This window comes from Tamandua tetradactyla, chromosome 7 (assembly GCF_023851605.1).
Source record: "Tamandua tetradactyla isolate mTamTet1 chromosome 7, mTamTet1.pri, whole genome shotgun sequence".
NCBI lineage: Eukaryota > Metazoa > Chordata > Mammalia > Pilosa > Myrmecophagidae > Tamandua > Tamandua tetradactyla.
This window is the reverse complement of record NC_135333.1, coordinates 133,076,012-133,093,798: the sequence shown is the minus strand read 5'-3', so window position 1 is coordinate 133,093,798 and position 17,787 is coordinate 133,076,012. Positions and strand designations below refer to the sequence as shown.

At 31.8% G+C, this 17,787-nt stretch overlaps 1 protein-coding gene across 1 annotated transcript in view; it reads right to left on the bottom strand.

Annotated features, from left to right (window-relative positions):
- Window positions 1-3,120: 3,120 nt before the first annotated feature.
- The window catches only part of LEMD3 (LEM domain containing 3), a 65,313-nt gene continuing 50,646 nt past the window's right edge, over window positions 3,121-17,787 (bottom strand). The window contains exons 5-13 of the mRNA XM_077111318.1: window positions 17,071-17,150; window positions 16,839-16,984; window positions 15,754-15,855; window positions 15,544-15,646; window positions 14,703-14,881; window positions 7,322-7,403; window positions 5,647-5,752; window positions 5,475-5,553; window positions 3,121-5,253 (exon numbers count right to left, since the gene is read on the bottom strand). Coding sequence (XP_076967433.1) covers window positions 5,090-5,253; window positions 5,475-5,553; window positions 5,647-5,752; window positions 7,322-7,403; window positions 14,703-14,881; window positions 15,544-15,646; window positions 15,754-15,855; window positions 16,839-16,984; window positions 17,071-17,150 — 1,041 coding nt within the window. The 3' untranslated portion in view covers window positions 3,121-5,089. The remainder of the gene's footprint in view (window positions 5,254-5,474; window positions 5,554-5,646; window positions 5,753-7,321; window positions 7,404-14,702; window positions 14,882-15,543; window positions 15,647-15,753; window positions 15,856-16,838; window positions 16,985-17,070; window positions 17,151-17,787) is intronic.

Sequence of the window (17,787 nt, the reverse complement as noted above, 5' to 3'; positions counted from 1 at the left end):
GGAAAGAGAGGTAAGGGGAGGCACTGCAGCTTTTGGACTCCTCAAGAACTTGGAAATAAGACTGCCCTTTCAAACTTAAATTTCAAAATCAATACAACAAGTCAGAGCAGAAATTAATTCACCAAGAAACAGAGTGGTTTCTAGGCCTGTAAGACTTGATTGTACTGTTTACCCAGGTTGTATAACATACAGCCTCAAATGAGTTTCTAGCTTGGACATATGACAAACCATTTACAAGCAGATCTATTTAAAAACCACCTTTTGTATTTATTCCCTTTTTTGGCAGTCAGATTTCTAGATCTACTCAATATCTCATTTTTCTACAAAGCAAGAAAATTTCTAAGCAATATCAGAGACTCACAGACAATGCTAGTATATTAGGTAAGTTAAGTCATTTGGTTAGGGTAAACTATAAGTAGAGAGATACACCTTGTCCTTCCTCCAACAATGTCCTACAATAAAAAAAGCAAAAAGTTTATTTTTTAACTTCCTCAATCCTGCGAAACCTCATCTAGCCCGATGACTAGCCTCTTGGTTTCCCTCTAATAATCCCTAATTTAGGGACTGTCCCACCATCCAACCAGTTGGCAAGCCAGAAATCTAAGTCATTCTAGATTTCCACATCAATGTCATTCCATTCAGACCCTTTCAGTTCTACCTTAATTTGTATCATATTTTCCTTTCTACCTAATCTCAACTCCAATCCCCACCTAAGGGCAACCCTCAGCTAAATATGGCAGAATTAGAAATAACCTAAATTCCTGTCTCTTTATGGATATCTAATCTACTTTCACGGTTTTAACTCCAAAACTGTATCTTTAGCTTAGATCCTTCTCATGATAACCCAGATCTGTAAATACAATCACCTGTTAGAAATATCTATCTGAATGTTCTATAAGCATCTTAAATTCAAAATGTCCAAACACTCAATCTTTCCCATCAAATTTTTTTTTGAATCATCTCTACTCCAAATATTGAGATTACTGAATTTTCCATGCTAGAAAATGAGCTCCTCTCTCATTATCTAATTAATCAAATTCTTCCCATTTAATCTTCTAAATATTAAGTCCACTATCTATTCTACATCCTAACAAATCTTTATCATCCATTTTCACCTTAACTTCCTTTAACAATTAACACCCAAACTTCATGGTACCTGTGAGGTCTTCCATAATCTGCCACTACCTTTTCTGTCTCTCTATAGGGATACCTTGAAGATATTGTGGGCTCAGTTCCAGACCACCAGAACAAAGTGAGTCATATGAATTTTCTGGTTTCCCAACACATATAAAAGTTATGTTTACACTATGTGTGTATTAGCATTATGTCTAAAAAAACAAATGTACATACCTTAATTAAAATTAACATAGAGACATGAAATGAGCACATGCTGTCAGAAAAAATGACTGACAGATCTGCTAGGACACAGGGCTGCCACAAACCTTTAATTTGTAAAAAATGCAATATCTATAAAATGCAATAATTGAGGTATGCCTGGTATATACTGCCTTACACTCAGTGATTTCATCCCTAAGAAAATACCTATAGTTCAGGTATTCTCTGGATTGTTTTCCATCAATTTGCCTTTCATGTGTTCTCTATGCCTATTTGTCCTCTTTTCAATTTCAGAAACATGTACAGTTTTTTAATGTCTACCCTGAAAAAAAGTGCACATGTTCAGCTGGTTTTAAAATCTAAGAATCAAAAATATATGCCTATTCTTCTCAGGGCTAAACCTACCATAAGGATGCATTTCTTGCTATCTAGCTTTCTCATAGCACTTGAAAGCAGTAGCTATCACACTTACTAGACCAAGAGAATGCGCATCCTGGACATTTCATTTCCTTAAACCACAATTTCTGGTTCCTAATTACTTTTAGTTCTTAAGTACCTGTTACTGAGTATCCTTTCCAAAAGAGCAGCTGCCAAAATTTTGCTTGATTTAGCATCCTCTGTTGGATCATCTGGAAGGAGTGATTTGCTGAGATAAATCTAGGAAAAAAAGGGTGAAGAAGCCATGTAGGTGATCCACAGTAATATAATGTCACAAGGAAGAAGGAGTGACAATCCTAGGTAAATCTTATTGAAGGAAATGTTCTAGGCACATGAAAAAAACACCAAAACACTGTTCACCTAGAAATTACAATTTATCATCCAAATAATACCAAACAAGAAATATATCAAAGTTCATTATAAATCTTCAATATGCATGAGACAATCAGTAAACTACATACCAATGAATATGAATATGGGTTTCGTAGTAACACAGGTTCTGCACATCAATGTTTACAAACTCAGAACAAAGAAAGTTGGGAATGTCCTAGGGGCTATAAGAAGAGACTTTTATTTTTTCATCTATACTAATAGCTGCTTAATAAATGTTAAATTGAATTAAAATGTCTCACCTGCTACCTCACCTATGAAATCTGCTCTGAAGACGTCTCTCTATGAAAAGGCATAAGGTACCTCTTGGTACTCTCAGAGTTCTCTGCATCTGTCTCTCATTTTGCGCCACCCTATCTTTTAAATGATCTGCCTTGTGTTTCTTCTCTAAATGTGACCATTTTAGGATTGGGATATGACATTTTCATCTTTGCATCCCCTAGAATGTAACAGTGTCTGGCATTTCTTAGTAATCAGCAAAAGTTAATCACTGGGCTAAAAAATCAAGTATTTTTATTCCATTATACCATTAAAAATTATATAACCCAGTGCTATTCAAAGTAGCCAACCTATGAACTGTTTATCATTGGTTCACAATGAGATAAGGAATTTTAGCAAAATGTAAAAGAATTGTTTCCTTCCTTGCAAAGCCTGCAAGGAAAAAAATGATCAGCTGAACTAAAGAGGGCTTAGCGATGCTGCTGATTTACACTCTTGCTCTAATTTGAGCAACAGTGATCCAAACACTTGAGAGATAGCTGAAACATTTTGAAAAGAATGGTAAGAAGCTGACTAATAGATGGTTAAAATTAAGTTCACAGACCTCATCAATCTTTAAAAGCACTCTATTCACAGATCCCCAAATGCAAAATATATTTAAAATTAAGGCACCTATTTTCATCAGTAAAAAAAAAGACACAGTGCACTAAAAGTTTTTAAAAAGCCAAGACACATTTTAAAAAAACCCTAATAAATTTTTAATTAGAATTTTTTCCTTTTTTTTTTTTTTAAACAGTACAAGTAACAGATTACATAAACTTCAGAACTTTTCAAATACCTAGTTATTACACACATTCCCATTTGTCTTGCAGGGAAGGATCTTGGTTGGCTTAACAATTTCAGGTAAAATAAGCTGCATAATAGTATATGTTACAATAATAAATGTACATTGTTTACATGAAATATATTTAAGAAGCAAAAAAAGATGCATCTGCATCAAAAAGCAACCTTTTAAAATGCCACAGCTATTTTTTACATTCACTCTTGCAACAGGTCACAAGATGGGGTCATCACTAAGCTCAGATAAATCACTATGATGCACATAAAATACAGAAAGATTGGTTATTTTATAAATTATATATATTTATATTTTCACACTTTAGCATCTGAGACAAACTGAGAATTTAAAATTTATTCTCTTCAGATAACAAATCATTTTTTATTGTTCATAAACATGGTGCCCACAAAAGCACATAGGTAAGGCACAATAGGGTTTTCTTTTACAGAATAGTGTGCATCATGTTTACGTAACCAGAAAACGTGCATTATCTGTGCAAGTTCATGCTGCAAACCCTACACATACACAATAAAACAAAGGAAACTGAGCTTTAAATAAAATCAGAATTGGTACAATTCCAGCTGTTTCACATATTCATTTGGACTAACAATGATATGTTATATTAACAAGTCATTTTTAAAAAGCCAATTGTTAGATTACAAGTAAACTTTGCTCAGAAACTATACTCTGAAATTATAAACAGTAATAAAGTAACTTTACTGAAACAAATTAAATACTGAGGCACAAAGCAATGGTCACTCGTGTATTTACTATACCGCAAACTTTCATGACCCAAAATTGCAAATATAACTTGTCAAATACACATTTTGCTGCAACCATTTGCCCTGCTTTAATCTTGATATATAACAGGGCGCTAACATTTCATTAAATTATAAATAGATTGGGAAAATGACTTTATCCCAATGGTATTATGTCAGCCCTAGCACTTATAATAAATACAGTTTTTCACAAAATATTTTTCCAATATCTGCCAATTGCTTCTTTATTGCTCACATAAATTTGAATCCGTTACAACTGATATCAGAACTTTCACATAAAATCATACTCAGATATTTCAATATAAAACCTATATAAAACTTGCATCTAATACTTCCAGGTGTTTGGCTGTTTAGATCTATGTGAAAGTTCAGCCATTCATATATATGTGTGTGTATGTGTATATACATACACACACATATATACACACATATATACACACATATCAGATTATGAATAAAACAGGAAGCTTATTTTACTGCTTTAATGCAGACATCCTCACAAAACAAGGCTACTTTTGCTATCACCAGCATTTATACATATATACAAAAGTCATTTAAGTACATATACATCCCATAACACTTATATGCAACCACTAAACCCAAATGAATTTCCCCATAATCCAGCGATAGCAATCTCTTACAAACAAAAAAGAAACCTACGATTAAATTGGAAAATTAAAAGTTTTACAACAACCTGTAAGGAACTATGAAGATGACTTTATACAAAAACTCACAAAACATTAGTTTACAGAAAATTATGGAAATACAAGAAGCCTCTTCACCATGCTTTGGTGTGGTTATCCAAACACTTTGTGGTGCAAAAAATACAACCACCACTTCTGAAAATGTTGAAGTCCCTTTTCCTCATGCAAACTTTAAATGCATTGGCGTAACTGAGCTCCAAAAACTGAACAAAACAATTATTCTGCCTCACTGCTAAGTTCCTTTGGAACCTTATAATTTCTGGAACGTTCAAATTCTTTTCATCAATAAAATATTACATACAAAAAGCATTTAAAAAGGAAGACGGAAAACCAAACAGGAATTTTCCTATTGAAGGTAACAGTCCTAGGAGTGGTAGAAAGTCTTTTCAGGAACCCCCTTGAGAATTTGCTAGGCCGGTCCGAAGACGAAGATGAGACATCGAGTTCATATGTTTATTTGATGGCTTCAAAGGAGTGTTACAAGAAAGAGCTTGGGGAAAGCGATGATGATATCTATCTAGTCGTAAATATTTTACTGTAACCAATTTCCCTGTTGTAAAATAAAAATAATATTTGATATGTGAAAATATTCTCAATATTTGTAGAAAACAAACTGTAGTAAAGACATATGAAAACAAAATACAAATAAATTCCTCTAAAATTATTACTTTAAATGTGTTCATCTAAAATTCTTTAATTTAAAATTTAGTAGTTTAACACTGAACCATGAATTTATCTTTCCAAAATGTTCGTAAAGCTGAAATTTCTTACCATCAAACCAAGAGCCATGCAATGCCTTAAAAGCCTTTCCAGCATATTCTGGAGACAGACATTTCACATATACACAACCCTGTGATATTAAAAATTTTAAAAGAGAAGAAATAGTCTTAGTTTAATGGCAACAAACCCAAAAAGTGGAATTCAAAACTAAAAGTTACTTTACCTCACGTGAATTTTTGTCTACTGCAATGTGAACAATGCCATCATTATCACTGCACTTTTCTAAAATTGCTTCTTGAATTGCCAGATGCCAATGATCCCCTATTTCCCTAAAAATTAATAAAAACAAAAATCAACAACTATATTCCTACTAAGTAAAAAGTTTTTATTGTCTGTTACAATATCCTACTAGAATTGGGTGAGTTTAAAACTCACATATAGTTAAAATTAGTAATAAGCAAATGCTTTTTGAATAACAGCAGGTATATTAAAAATATATTAACACTCACAAGTCCCAGCCCTTCTCTCACTTTCTAGTGTAAATGTGATACATAGCTGAGGCAATTAAGGATTAGCCTACCACAGAACATTTTTTGTATTTAAAAGCCTCAAACACCTGCAGTATTTTTCTTTCTAGATTAAGTATTAATAAACATTTTAATGAGTTGTAGTAAATTTATAAAAGTTGAATATTATTCTTTATTTCTAATGACATTTGTAAATTCCTAAACAAAAGGAGTATTCTTAGTAAATGGTGTATTCTGAACTTTTCAAAAATAATGGAAGAGTGTTACGGAACATTTCGCACAGTTATATAACTGAGTTATATAACTCAAATTTATATTGAGAAATATAAATTTCTCAATATTATGAGAACTTTAGGGTTTCCTGATATAGTAATGCACATCTGTCTCATTTATGAGACATAGATGGTGGGGAGGAAAGAAAGGCAACTTCGTTTTAAATCATCACCTTAGATTAATAAAATACTGGATTGGCATTGCTTCCCTAATTCTTAAAGGCAGGAAGGATTCCTAATAGAGGTATCACTACACTGCTACTTATTTCTACACAGCTTCTTGTTTCTAACTCTGCAAAATGAATAGTAAGTGTAGGTGTGTGTATGTGAGTACTGACAGTGGTGCCCCTCATTTCCAGTTTTGCTGGGATTATTTGGAATTCCATCCTATCAATTCATGAATTGAATGAATTATCAGATGGTACTTATGGATATTTTATATATAAAATACAATTTTCACTGTCAGGACTTTTTTGTTAACAGAATTTGACCTATCACACCATGAGACAAATAAGCAGTGAATTCTAAGAAGTTCATTAAAAAAATTATTACAGCTTATCTGTGAATTAGTATAGATACTAAAGCAATAATGTTCAACTGTGCTATTCTTTAGATGCATGTGCTATTGTATTTATACAGACAGATATCTGAAAAAATACATGGACAAGGAGAGAGAAGAATCATAGAGAAGGTATGTACATCTTTGAAGATAATTTTTTGTAAATTAGTATAAAAGCAGATTTTTAAAATTTATATTACCTAATGAGGCAAAGAATGTTAGAAGACATGGCATACAGTTAATAAAGGATACTGTTCGTCACCATGTCATTAATTTGCCTGAAGCATTTATTTGCTTTGAGGATTTACAGTGAGTACAAAGATTTTTAAAAGTTTTACAAATCATTATATATCTGTGTCTTACAGGCAAACCTTTGTTTGGAACTTAACAAAAGCAATAACTAAAAAAATATCTTCTGTAGTTAGAGATTCAGAAGGAAAACCAATTTTCAGTTACTGACACAGGGTTACAAGAAGATCGGTATTTTTCAACAAAATATTCCAAATAAAAGTTACATGTATCCCTGATTATAATACTTACATAACTGGATCAAACATATTTCGAATCTTTAGACACGGTGTCAAACTATTTGGTGGTGAATTTCTTCTATCTAAATGAAATGCTACAAAAAACAATTAAGTTAGTTTCTATTCACCATTGTTCCATTTTGTTGAATGATATTTAATCAGTGAGTCATTCAAGAAACATTCATTACTTGAAAACCAGGAGAGAGACTTAGTTCAAGATATCAATTTGGGAATTATCAATATATAGATGATAAATGAAGTTGCAACATGAGATCATCCAGGGAAAGAATGCAGAATGAGAAGAAATGGCCTTGAGAAACTCTAACACCTGAAGGTCCAAGAAAAGAGGAAGATCTGGAAAAGAAAATTGAAAATATGGTCAGAGGCAGGAAGAAAACCAGAATAAAGTATTATTAAGGGGTCAAGTAAAATAAGGGCAGAAAAGAAAAATGTCCACTGAACTTAGCAATTTGGAAGTAAAAAAGCTCTTTGGAATTGAAGGAGAGTCATTTCTATGGAATGATGGGGATGGAACACAGATGAAGTGGTTTGAAGAATAAATGGGAAGTGAGAAAATAAAAAAGAGGAAGTAAACTGCTTATGTACCTTGGCTGTAAATAGGCAAGGTGATAGCTAAAGGACAATATAAAGTCCAACAATTGTTTTAAAGAGGGAGAGATTAGGGAATTTTTAAATCCTGATGAAAAGATCCAGAAGAAGAGACTGAAATTACAGGAAGGGAAGGTACTTGAGAATACCAGAGGTAATGGGATCCAGAGTACCTGGAGGGCTTGGATCTTAATTAAGAGAAACAACTCCTCAATTTGAACAGGAAGCTCGGATGAATATAGACTCTGATAATTTTATAGATTTGGTAATGGAAATTTGAGACAGGTACAATCTGATTGCTTCTATTTGAGTCATCAAGTGAGAATTAGAGGAAAGTAAGAAGGCCAGAGGTTTGAAAACAGTAGAGCAAATCTAAATTGTTACTGAGTAAAGTAGAAAATGGCTAGTGAAATATGGTGGGAGCATGAAAGTAAAATAGTGCTGAGGGCTTAGCTGAGGTTGATGGCGATACCAGTCTGCCAAGTTGTATAATTTTCTACTGCTGTGCTTAGCCACGTGCACATAGACAGGCATAGATAAAATACAGTTTCACTTTTGGTTGGAATTTACCAAGTGGCAAGATGAAAGGATAGATAATGACTTAATGGTACTGGGAAGAGAAACATTCAAAAGAAGGATCACGGAATCTGAAATGGATAAGAAAAGAAATAAAGATAGGAAGGCTGAGAAGTTGAAGAAAGTATGTACACCAAAAAACTGGAGATTCTGGGTGGGTTAAAATAGAAATATATAAAGCAGGAAAACTGAAAGGATAAATATGTAGTTAGAGACCAGGTGTACCAATTAAAGATATCAAAAGTATCAAGTGATAGATAAGAAAGGTCTGCGTGTGACTGTAGGAAGGTGGCTGATACTGTGTGGAAGAATGGTCATTGGGCAGGAACAATCTTTGCCAAACCCCAAATCCAAAGAAGTCTATGAATCTCTAATACCTTCCAGAATTCTCTCATAGTGCATAAGTTATGCTCAGAGATGACTTTTCAGTTGAGGGCAATCTCATTTTCCTAAAATTCCAACAGTGGCTTAAGCCAGCAGGGAGGGTTGGTATAGGGAGAAATGTATATGCAACAAAGTAAACAGAAGCGTTCATACTACCTTATCCTAGACTAGACCCAAAGGCTCCCCAAAGTAACAGTTCTAGGAGAAACACTTTCCTTCCAATTCTGGTCAGAAACTCTTCCTTTCCAACTTGGTCCCAAAGGCCAAGTTGATTTTTAAGACATATGCTTTGTCTCCCTAACTAAATTTTAAGTATTTTGTGGGCCTAGAAGATCAGATACCTCAGGAACTACTTTTTGATCCTTCAAAGGAATATTGTCGTTTATTCCAAACACTGTATCTGTCCATTCAAAAGTTCCCCAGCAGGTACTGTTTCATTTTTAACTAGTGCTTTAAAATACCTTTAAAGATACTAATGTCACACAATCATCCAATTTATATTTAACTGTGGTTTAGAAAATGAACTCAAAATTCAAAAGGTCAATTAGGTCAAAATTCAAAAGGTCAAGTTAGCAATTACTTGGGAAAAAATATTATTATTATTATTATTATTTATTTATTTATTTCGCATGAAGAGGCACTGGGAATCAAACCCAGGTCTAGAAAATATTATTAAAGGAAGACAGCTTGTAGTGTCACTGAATTCAGAAGACTGCTATTATTTATCAACCCACTAACCATGTACCTTTTAATTAAACCATTATATTTGCAAGGGGAGGAAAATTGAGCTTGTTAATAAGTTAAGCTATCTTTTTGCTTGTTTGTTTTTTAGGAAGTGCATGGACCAGGGAGTTAAGCTAACTTTTTATATATTACCACAACAAAAATCCCTAGCATACACCCATATTTATACAGCACCACAAAGTAGTGCTCAGATGTATTTAAATAAACGCAAAACTTACTTTATGTAAAAACATTTTAAACAAGCTAGGTTAATGATTTAATTACATTTAAATATATCTAATGGCAAAGAATGTTAACTAATAGTCAAACTAAAATATCTGTATTCAAGGCTATATGTATTTAAACGAGGCAACAAAAATATAACTATCACTAAGGAATATTCTACAATTTTTCATTATTAGCCCCTGAAACAGTTCTTATTATGATAAGATTCTTAAAATAACTCAAATCTCTATTGCTACAAGTCTATTGACTTTTATTTTATCACAAGCATCCAAATATTTAATCTGTGTACTTTCAGCTACTAGGTTTCACCTCAGAATTTTCCAATTTCAGGTTTAAATTATCATAGCTGGGCAGGCCGTGATGGCTCAGCAGGCAGAGTTCTTGCTGCCATGCTGGAGAGCAGGGTTCGATTCCCCGTGCATGCCCATGCAGGGGTTAAAAAAAAAATTATCACAACTTTTTATTTTTACAGTCTCAGGTCATTAACAAGTATCTCACCTCATTCTCAAATTTCCTCTAGGTTCAAGAGGTCCTAATCACTGTAACTAATTACCAAAGACTATCAAGCACAGGGAGATTAAATTTACAACTCATTACTGTGGTGTATTAAGAAACACTCAAATAATTCAGTATTTTTTACTGAATTATTTAGTAAAATAATTCAGTAAAATTATTCATTACTCAGAATAATTCAGATGTTCAGTATATAGTTTGTGAACATCTGTTAAATGAATATAATGAATTACTAACAAAAAGTAACTAGAGTAAGAGCTAATATTTATTAAGTGCAATTATAATATTAGCTAAAATTTACTGAGTACTTAGCACAGAGACTGGCATATAAATATGCTTTATATGCACTATTTCTTTTAATATGAACAGCAATCTTATACAGGTAATATTTTTATCCCTCTTTTACAACTGAGAAAATTGAGGCTCAGGGCAGTTAAGAAACTTTTCCTATGGCCATAGATTTACATATGAGTCAGGACCAGAACCTAGTTTGTCTGACTCTGAAGTTTATGCACATAACCAGGAAGGACATCTTAAATCAGAATACTAGGACACTTTAAAAGTATTATACCAACTCATGTTTAGTTTTACCATACCCATAACTGACCTAAAGTTACACTTTATAACATTGGCAGAGTATTTTCCTATCTTTTGAAGAGGATAAAGTGAAAATGATATTTTGATATTTTAAATTCTAGAGTTTACAGGGCCTCAATTTAACAGACTTAAAGCAATTATACCACTGCTAAGAACATGAATTATCTATGTCAAGAAATTGTCTTTAGATTTATCTTGACATTCTCCTATTTTTAAAATAAAACTACAGCTCTCAAAAATTCCTATGAACAAAATAAAGGCCTTATCATAAACTTCAAATGCATACAACACCCACTGCTAGCTGCATGAGGAAATAAGGCTGACTCTACATCCATTACAAGTAGGTACTCAGACAACAAGATTCAACTGACTTTGACTTTTCTGTTTTCAGTTTCATAGGTTTATTAGTTTCTGTTTGCATCAAAAGCAAATAGTTTACAGTTCTGAATAATCTTTCACAACATCAAAATCTTCATTTTTATGCCATGATTACAGAAGCCTATTTTTACTCAAACACTTCAGAAGCAAAAATTAACTGGAGAAAAGGGGGAGCAATTGGATTTCATTTTGCTGCAATTCCAAAACAATTTATTTACCTTTTCAGAAATGCTATGTTTAGCAAACACTCATAAACATGATTTTATAGAAAAAGAAAGATTTACTGTTCATAATCTTCTATTACATCGTTTTCTGCTTTCCTATGGAACAAAAGTTCTAACTCTTCGAGCTTCTCCTGCCCACTCTGAACCCCCAGAATACTTTAGTTGTCTGGTAATCTCATCATGACCTTTGATGTCTAGTGTATCACCACACTATTTTAAAATAGCACAAGGTTTTGTAAAGTTTTATTTTAAAATTTCATATTCCATGGGCATCTAAGAAACACTTTACTGACCTAATTAATATCTGTGTATTATTACAAGATATGGAACTCATCTTAACTCTACTAGTTGATGTCACTGAAGGTCAAAGGCAAATAATGATATTACCAGTAAAACTGCACAGAGGAAAATCAAAGAAAACTGGAGTTAACTAACACTGGCAAAAATGAAAGACCTGAGAAAAAAATTGCTAGAAAAAAAGAATAATTCAAGATCTAGTAATTTTTAAAAAAGCACCAGAATCAAACTTATTTTCAAATGACATCTAATCTTAAAGAACAGATAATTCCAACATTATTTAAACTTTTCTATAATAAAGAAAAAAGATGGAAAACTCTCCATGGAAACTTATATATAGACGTAACAATTAGAAATGAATATTAGAAAACGGAACGCAAACAATCTATTACAAAAATAATGTGTTGTGACATAGTAGGGTTTAACCTAGACATGCAGGAGTGGTCCTGACAATTAGGGGGAGGGTGATCAATGCAATGCATTAAATCAAATGAAACACACATACACACATGTATGCAATCACATCAAATCCTGGAAAAGCATTTCATAAAATTTGAAACCCCAGTATTTCTTTGCACTTGGAATTTTTAAATTTGCAATATAAGGCTGAGTACCCAAAAATGGTCAAGAAAATTAAGAAAAAGAGAATACCCAGTGTCAAAACATAATATAAAACTACTTTATCAAATAAATACTGAGCAGAAAAGAAAATCCAAACATAAACTTCAGTCTATTCGAGAATTTAACATATGACAAAAGTGGGATTTCAAATTAAATGGTTTATTTTAAAAATAATCATCTACATGGAAGAAAAAGTTCCTCTTATCATACATCATATAGAAAAATAAACGTCAGGTGAATTAAAGACATATGCAAAAAATAAAACAACTTCATGTGCACACAGAGATGAGAAAGATCTTAATCCAGAAATGAAAGCCCAGAAGCTATTGGGAAAAAACAGGCAGATTAGTTTGTATAAAAAATTAAATGATCTGAAGGGCAAAAGATAAACCACCTATAAAAATAATAGATTTGTATTATATTGATATTTCTTTTTAGTCTTCAATGTTCTAGAGCAGCTAGAAGGAAATACTGGAAATTCTGGAATTGTAATCCATACGATACTTTGATGTTTGTTCTAAAATTACCTGTTAAAATATACTTTGAAATCTAACACTTTCCTGCATATATGGTATATTTCACACACAAAAAAAATGTTTTAAAAAATAGACTTGGAAAAAACATATGTTCTATAAATGCCAAATAAAAAGTGAATTACATACAAAAATGGACAACAGAGCTTAAACAAATTGCTAAGAAAAGAGAAAACCCAACTGAAATATGGGCAAGGCATAGGAATAGGTAATTCACAGAAAGCAAATCCAACAGGCAAATAAAAAGAGGCTCAACTCAGTCCTAGTCCTGGAAATGCAAATTAAACTAATGATGAATTTTCATTTTGCAACTAATCATCAGAATACAAAAAACCCAAGTGAGGTTATGTCTATCACTAATAAAGATTTGGGTGTCTATCTATACAATTGGTGGAAAGCAATGTGGTAGCATCTATTAAAGTTAAACGGCATTTAGATCCCTCAATCCAATGATCCTACTCCTGGGAATCCATCCTATAAAAACTTAAGTGCAAATACTACCCAATTGTAATGCAATTATGTTAAAACACTGAATGAAGCTGCATGTGAGGTATAGGTTTTTTGTTTTTGTTTTTTTTGTTTTTTTTTCTTTCTATTATCGTTTTAATTCTTATTCTGTTGTCTTTTTATTTCTTTTTCTAAATCGATGCAAATGTACTAAGAAATGATGAATATGCAACTATGTGATGTTATTAAGAATTACTGATTGTACATGTAGATTGGAATGATTTCTAATTGTTTTGTTAATTCTTTTTTTAATTAATAAAAAAAAAAAAGAGAAAAAAAAAAAAAAAAAAAAAAAAACTTAAGTGCAAATATTTATGAATACGTATTTAAGGCACTTATGACAGTATTATTTATAATTAGAAAAATAAATACACAAAATGTTTATCAACCAGTGAATGGTTGATTGGACTAAAATTTATTCCGTACTGTGAAATATTATAAAGCCATAGAAAATAATGAAATATAATGAATTATGAGATTTAGATAGATATCTGAGAGATATTAATGAGAAAACTAAGATATATGCATAATACGATCTCATTTTTGTCAGGCAACCAATGACCAAAATCACCTATATATGTACATGTACAATACAGGCATTAAGAAAAGTATGGAAGGACATCCCCAAAAGTTACTTGGCAGGGGGCATATGCAGGTGGAAGGGTCTTCATAAGAAAGAAGACAAAGACAGGAAAAAACTGGCAGGAAAAAAGGGCATTTAGAAAAGTATGATTCCTCCTTTATAAAAATTATGTGTCTGTTATTTTCATAAAGAAATTAAGGAAAAAGAATGTAGTCATACCTATAAAACTAAGTTATTATTATTCTTTTTTTTTTTTTTGCATGGGTAGGGTCCAGGAATCTAATCCCGGGTCTCCGGCATGGCAGGTGAGAATTCTGTTACTGAGCCACCATTGCACCGCCCAAAACTAGGTTATTTTGTTAAGTGAAAAAAGCAAGATCAAAGAAATGTATACATATTCTGTTATGTAATGACAAACCATTATGTTTGGAATTGCAAGAAAAATGTTGAAAAAGTTACTTCTTGTACGTACACTGATTCCTTCTGGAATTTTACCTTCCTATAGCTTTGAATTACTGTTTCACTTAAGCACAGGTGATTTTTATAGTTTTGAAAAACCAGAAGAAAATTATTTTTTTGTTGTTGTTGTTTAAAAATACTTACCTTGACCTTGCCACACTTTAGAAGGTATTACTAATATTTTGTCACAGGATGCAGAAGGCTGGATCCACCGCCATACTAGAAAATCTGCACCACCTATTCTTCGTGTTTCTGTGCGAACTCTAGATTCATTAGCAGCAAGGAAATCAACAGCTCTATTCCACACTTTCTTCATTTTTTTCCTATCATATAAACAAAATGACAATTTACCATCATCTTTTTTCAAATAACAGTAATTGAAGGTATTGGTTGTTAAGTCAGGCTGTTTTTAATCCCTTACTTATGAACTTTTTTCTAAAAAATTTAGATGCCTGAGCTTCACCTCAGTTTTACTGAATATCAACCTCCACGGGTAGAACATGAGCATCTGTATTTTTCCCCCAAAGCTCCACTGGTGATTCTGATGTGTTGGTAGGGTTAAGAATGCTGCTATAAGATACGGCACCTTTTATTTTCAGAGTTATTTGGTTCTTTTATTTAAAAAGCTGATTGAATACCAAAATAAAGTATTTTTGAAACATCATTAGTAAAATGCCACTAGCCATTTCTGCCTTTGTTTACTTATAAAGATGACATTAAAGGAAATAAGGTTGAGACCAGAAACAAAGAATCAAGACTGATAGAGGTAATAATGATTTGGAAATCCAGTTGTCTGTTATACCAATCAAAATCAGGAGGGTAACAGAAGAGACTTTACAAAGGAGAATTTAAAGAACAACATCAAAAAGCCTGTGGAGGAAAAATAAGTCTAGATGAAGAGGGTTACAACTCTGTATATAACCTTCAATACTGCAGAAAACACCTACATTCTGATTTTCTTCAACTCTTAACATTTGGAACACACCTGTCATGAGGCTGTATTAAAGAATCTCGCACATGTGGAATAGGCATGTAGGGTTGTAAATCTTTATTCTCTTGGCAAGCTTCATTATGACTTCGTAAAACATCTGAAAATAAATCATATTTATAAATGAATCAATCACTTGACATCATCTTGTAATTTATCACTGAACAACTATTCCAGAAAATGTTCAGATTTTTACAAATACCATACCTATAATCTTTACCACCATATCATACATCTGCCTTGTTTCCTCTTCCTCTTTTGTCCAGCGATACTTCATGTAACGCAGAACAACACAAACCATCACCACACCTGCAATATTTATATATTTTGTATTTTAAAAATTGTGTCAGTGGCATTCAATAATATTGAAACTTGAAGTTAATGGGTAGCTAGTTTATAAACAACCTAGTATTAAAAAAATGAATCAAAATAAAACAACATCAACAAAAACAAAAAAAACTTGTGGCAGTTTCTACAATGATAATTTTAACTTACATATGAAATAGTGTAATGAGCTTTCAAGACAGAGGGTTGAATTATCTATAGAATTAAAGCTACATAAAAATGTTTAATATTAAACATTTCCAGACTTTCAATTAATCTCTCGTTAAATACCACATTTCTTCCATTATGCTAACTAAACATTTAAGTTCTAACTAATATTTTTTAAAAAGCAAAAGTAACATTATGTTTCACAAACATTTTCCTTCACAGCATTAAACTACTAGAAAGGTATCATGACACTGAAAACATACTAAATTTGACTTTAAGTAAACTGAATTATTTTAAAGGGCTTGGAAAGAAAAGAGAAAAAAAATGGGTATCTCCTATTTCTATTCTCAATCAAAATAGCCATATAAAATCTAGTAATCTGAACAAAATTTTAATTCAAATGAATAGAATTTTTTAATTAAAAATAATTTCAATGAACTTATTATTTATTGTTATTCAAAAAAATAAAAGAGCTCTATATTTCCCAGTTCCATTTTCTAGAGATTTTGATATATGTACTATACTTAATATTTCTGTGATGCTCTCATGACAAATAACTTTTTATTTCTACCTCCCCTTATCTGTTTTCTAAGCCTGTAAACAGATACTGACATTAAGAAAAAACTCAACGTTATACATTAATGAAGATTTTAGGATGTAATTTAAATGGTAACTATCACAGAAATGAATTCTTAATCTTGGTGAAATACAAATACACAAAACTTCTAGATGGCAATTTATATTCTTTCTCATAAACATCTGAGTCATGTCTTTATCCCTAATAACTTACATAAGCTTACCTAAGCATAACAACAACAGCCTATGGGTTACAGTAATAAAAGCACGTCGAAAACGACACCAGAAAGACATCTGTGGTCTTGTGGATTGTAAAAACTGCACATCAGTTATATTTGTCAATTCTTCATCAGGGCCATAACCAACACACCTATTAAAAATAATTAAGGACAAGTTTTAAATTGGAGTTACTTCTTATAAGTACAAAATGGTCAAAGTAGAAATCACATCCTTTACCTTATACCAACATCTTTTCCGTTTTCTAAAATCCACTGCAATGAGGTGTTAAATATAGCTTCATATTCAGGACCTAAATCCTACTCAGAAAAACAGAGAAAATAACTATCTGTTTTCTTAATACTCCAAAATTCATTTTTTAAATTCATAAACAAAAGTTTGATACTATGTTTAGAAAAACAAGGCAAATATATAAAGTTTATATAGCCATCTTTGATACTCTGTAAGCTGCCTCATAAATAACATTATTTAACATATTTTTATTTGAACTATATAACATAATAAAGATGAGTAATTCATTACAGAAAAATACAAAGGAGAGAAAGAGAAAACAAAATCACAACCCCAAGATAACTGATATTAATATTTTGCCATGTTTTCTTCTCATATTTTTTATATTTACAGATTTAGGATCTCTTTTTTAAAACAGTTTTTAAGTATCACTGTGATAAGTGTGAACTGGACACTTTTTTAATGGAATATTACTTTTACATGAAAAACAAAATTATTTATAGCTGGGTACTTCACAGACATTTTCTTGACAAGTAAATAGAATGAAACAGTCACCTCAAGAAAAATAATGACAGTGTTATCATGATAAAATTCAGTTTTCAGGGAAAAGTAGAATTTGGAAAACTAATACACATCATTGTGAGCTTCACAGCTTCTCAGTAATTTTCAATGAGATTGGTGGTAGTATCAACAAATGTGACTTCC